The 4,177-nt window shown below is 41.4% G+C and overlaps 1 protein-coding gene across 1 annotated transcript; it reads right to left on the bottom strand.

Moving 5' to 3' along the window:
* Positions 1-1,979: 1,979 nt before the first annotated feature.
* On the bottom strand, positions 1,980-2,779 carry LOC149204950 (histone H3.2). The gene has a single exon (XM_089393393.1). The coding sequence runs from the start codon at positions 2,702-2,704 to the stop codon at positions 2,294-2,296; it is 411 nt and encodes a 136-aa protein (XP_089249519.1). The 5' UTR covers positions 2,705-2,779; the 3' UTR covers positions 1,980-2,293.
* Positions 2,780-4,177: the final 1,398 nt, after the last annotated feature.

The raw sequence follows: 4,177 nt of genomic DNA, 5'->3' as shown, positions 1-4,177 counted from the left end.
CAAATCTTGGTTCATATACTTGAGAGCCCTTGATCTTAATCCTCAAAAGTGTCAAACGCTGGACTCAACGTAGAGGCACCAGTTATCTATTCGGCCAGAGTGGACCAAAAACATCTGGACGGTTGTATTCTTCAGCTGGGTTGTTGTATTCTCCAGCATACAGCTGGATTCTCCAGATTTTATGCTTGAATTTTCTGGAGTGCTTCTCTGGCATTTTCCATGGATCGAAAGGTAAACAAACCCATCTTCTGTTTCAGGGGACATTGTATTGGGCTGCTGGCCATAGCAATGGAGTTGTTGTTTCAGGCATTGATATCGTATCGTGTATTACAACTGTCAATGGTGGAGTAGTGCAGCGACACGGCTCATGCATGTTTGCCATATGTATAGACTTGCGACTCAGCCACTATCTTCTAAAACTTTAAAACTTTTGATAGGACGTGTCCTTTTCACTCACATCTCATGGGCCTCCTGCATGCGTAGGGCGTTGGTTCTCCACTTCACAGTTTCTCTCTCCAAGGAACCAAAAAGTGACGTCAACGTCAAAGAGGTTGGATCCACATAGATTTTCTGTAGTAACTGTGAAGGTTCTCTCGGCAGGGACTAGGACTAGCTGCCCCGCAGCCATCTTGTTTCATATTTGTTTTAAGCGTTAAACTGAAATATTTGTTATTTGTTTTATATATGTTGGAGTGGGATAAGTTAATGTGCAAGTAAATTCCAATTTTATTTATGGGAAACAATGGCAGCCATCTTGTTTCATATTTGTTTTAAGCATTAAACTGAAATATTTGTTATTTGTTTTATATATGTTGGAGTGGGATAAGTTAATGTGCAAGTAAATTCCAATTTTATTTATGGGAAACAATGTTATTATTTTTCATATATATGTTTCATAATGGAATTAAGTAATTTTTAAAGTAAAAATCAATTTGTTTCATAACAATTAGCACTTTTTAAAGCAAGAGATTAATGTAGTTTTTTTTTTGCACTTCTCTTGGATTGGCAGGCAGATTTTAATTTAAAGTAGAGAACAAATTTAAAGAACCTTTTGTCCCAACACAAGATTTAATGGTTTACCACTTCGTACCTGCTATTTAAAGAACCTTTTAATGGTTTACCACTTCGTACCTGCTATTTAAAGAACCTTTTAATGGTTTACCACTTCGTACCTGCTATTTAAAGAACCTTTTTTCCAACACAGAAGCCTTGATAGTTTCACCACTTCGCACCTGCTATTTAAAGAACCTTTTTTCCAACACAGAAGCCTTTGACAGTTTCACCACTTCGCACCTGCTATTTAAAGAACCTTTTTTCCAACACACAAGCTTTAATAATTCACCACTTCGCACCTCAGTAGCAGAGCATCATTTGATCATACATTTGGCTGTTGCAGACACCCGTCGCACCTCAGTAGCAGAGCATCATTTAATCATACATTTGGCTGTTGCAGACACCCGCGGCACCTCAGTAGCAGAGCATCATTTAATCACACATTAGGCTGTTACCGACACCCGTCTGTGTGTGCATGCCCTCTTTTGATGCCATTGGCACATAAAAATTAAATCTTTCATAAAACTAAAAACGGGATTATAAGAAGAAATAAAAGGAAAACAAATTTAAAGATCTTAACACAAAGCTTTAGTAGTTTCAACCGAGAAGCAGGACATTATTTTATCACATTCTGCGACTGTGGACACCCGGTCTGAACACATGCATTTTTTAATGCCACTAATGCATAAAACTAAATAGTTTGCACAATTAAAACAGGATTAGAGGCAGAAGTAGATGGAGGACAAATTTAAAAAACCCTTTTCACATAAAATCTTGAACAGTTCCACCTGAGCGGCGAGGGAGCATTAAAAAGAGAACAAATTTAAATATATTGGCACAAAAGCTTTAGTAGTTTCACCGGAAAAGCAGAACATCATTTAATCACATTCGACAATTGTGGGCGCCCTCGCTGAATGCATGCATTTTTTTATGGCACTGACGCATAAAAATTAAATGTTTTACACGATTAAAATGGGTTTGTAGGCAGAAGAACATGGAGGACAAATTCAAAGAATCTTTTAACATTAAAGGTTGAACAATTCCAACTGAGCAGCGGGGGAGCATTTAATCACATTCGGTGGTGGTTGTGAAAGCCTGCATTCCTTTGATACCACTGACGCATAGAAATTAAATCTTGTATACAACTAAAACAGAATTAAAGGGAGAAGTATGGGTATAACAAATTTAAAGAACTGGATGGTGGTGTGAAAACACACCATTGACTATATCTTTTTCTGTTCTATGCCCTCTCTCCTCGAATGCGACGAGCAAGCTGAATATCTTTGGGCATAATGGTGACCCTCTTAGCATGAATGGCGCATAGGTTGGTATCTTCGAAGAGACCAACAAGATATGCCTCTGCCGCTTCTTGCAATGCTGCCACCGCTGACGATTGGAATCTCAAGTCCGTTTTGAAATCTTGGGCAATCTCCCTTACAAGCCGCTGGAAGGGCAGCTTTCTAATGAGAAGCTCAGTACTTTTCTGGTATTTTCGGATTTCACGGAGAGCAACAGTACCGGGCCTGAACCTGTGAGGCTTCTTCACTCCACCGGTCGCCGGTGCAGATTTCCTAGCTGCCTTGGTCGCCAGTTGCTTCCGTGGTGCCTTCCCCCCAGTTGATTTACGCGCAGTCTGCTTAGTCCGTGCCATCTCTTCTTTTTCTACTGCCTTCCAACGATTTCCCTAACTTGCAACTTCTCTGCTCTTCCGCAAAATGCAAATTCAAGAAACCCCAAAGATCAATGAATGACTCCACCTGCACAATGGGCCCTTTATATAGCCTTGAAGAATTGAATTATATCTTTCAAATTGCTGTACATATCATCTCGACCGTCCCCGCTTTACCTTAATCAACGGTCCACATTTCAACCCGCCCTTTTCTTTACCCACGCGGCACGGATCACTAACGTTGCCTCATATACCCTACTCGGGTGGGTCGGGATGGAAAATTGCCTCATTATATGGCAACCAATAGATCCCATGCTATTGGGTCATGAATGCTTACCCTCATCTTATGCAGCACCATACCTCGTTCTTATGGTATCGCCATGGGCATTCTCTGGCAGTAAATCATCTCCCTACCTCCATTCAATGGCAAGGGCTAACCAGCCATATATTGAGTCATAAATGCCCTTGCCAGCTATGTATGTGGTGCACGTCAGGCAGGATGGCATAGGATGGCATACATAACTCCGGCGGGCGACCTCGCGTTTCCGGTGACATACGCGGGACCCACCAACGAGGGCCCGCCCGCCCCGTCTCGTTTTTTACTACGGCGACCCTCCCCGCGCGCCAAAACGCCATTCACAACCGTTCGAAATCGGTCTGCGCGGGAGCTCTGCCCTGTTTCATTCCCGCTACATTAGGCTGTTTATCGATGATTGCCATTTTGTGAAATAAGCTTAAGCAGCAGTCCCTTAGTCCGAGAATATTTTTCCAATTGTATGATTGAATTTTGCGAATGTCTGCATGAATAACAGATGACTGCTGGGCCGAGCCACAAAGAGACAAAGATGTAAGCACCATCATGAATCACAGTTATGGAAAATTGTTACCATGCCTATATTATTTGTTATTGAATTGGTGGATTGAATTATTTGATGTTCCTTCTGCCCAGTTAGTTTATTAGACCTGGTAGTTTTTTTTCCCTTTGTTGTTTTTTTGGTTATATCTCTTTGCCCAGAGAAAAAAGTCTTGAACCTTTCCATGACTGAAAATAAAAGGACAGCTTGTGATAGTTCATCATACAATCAAGTTCAGCATACAATCAAAGGTGCACAAATTCAGCTTAGAAGCTAGCCAGCAAAATACTTTCCAAAACATTACAAAACTACTGAAACACAGAACTGGCATCTGCAGCTAGGTCCATGGAGAAATGTAAAAGCAAGTTATAGGGTTCACATATGACCCATTCTCAGGATGTAGGGTTCACGTAGGGTTTACAACTTTCCTGTGCCCCTGAAATCAGCAGTCTTTAAAACAGATTTAAAACAAAATGAATGTTTAAAACCACGATTTGTCATTTGCAGAGACGGTGCAGGAATATACCAGGAGGTAACAGAGCTCAGTCCGGCGGGTTGCAGCGCTTCAGTCCGGCGGGTTGCGGGTTGCAGAGCACTGTGA

Source organism: Pinus tabuliformis, chromosome 1_2, assembly GCF_031772625.1.
Source record: "Pinus tabuliformis cultivar Carrire ecotype Pingquan chromosome 1_2, CPIR1, whole genome shotgun sequence".
Lineage (NCBI taxonomy): Eukaryota > Viridiplantae > Streptophyta > Pinopsida > Pinales > Pinaceae > Pinus > Pinus tabuliformis.
This window is presented reverse-complemented; position numbering and strand designations above follow the sequence as displayed.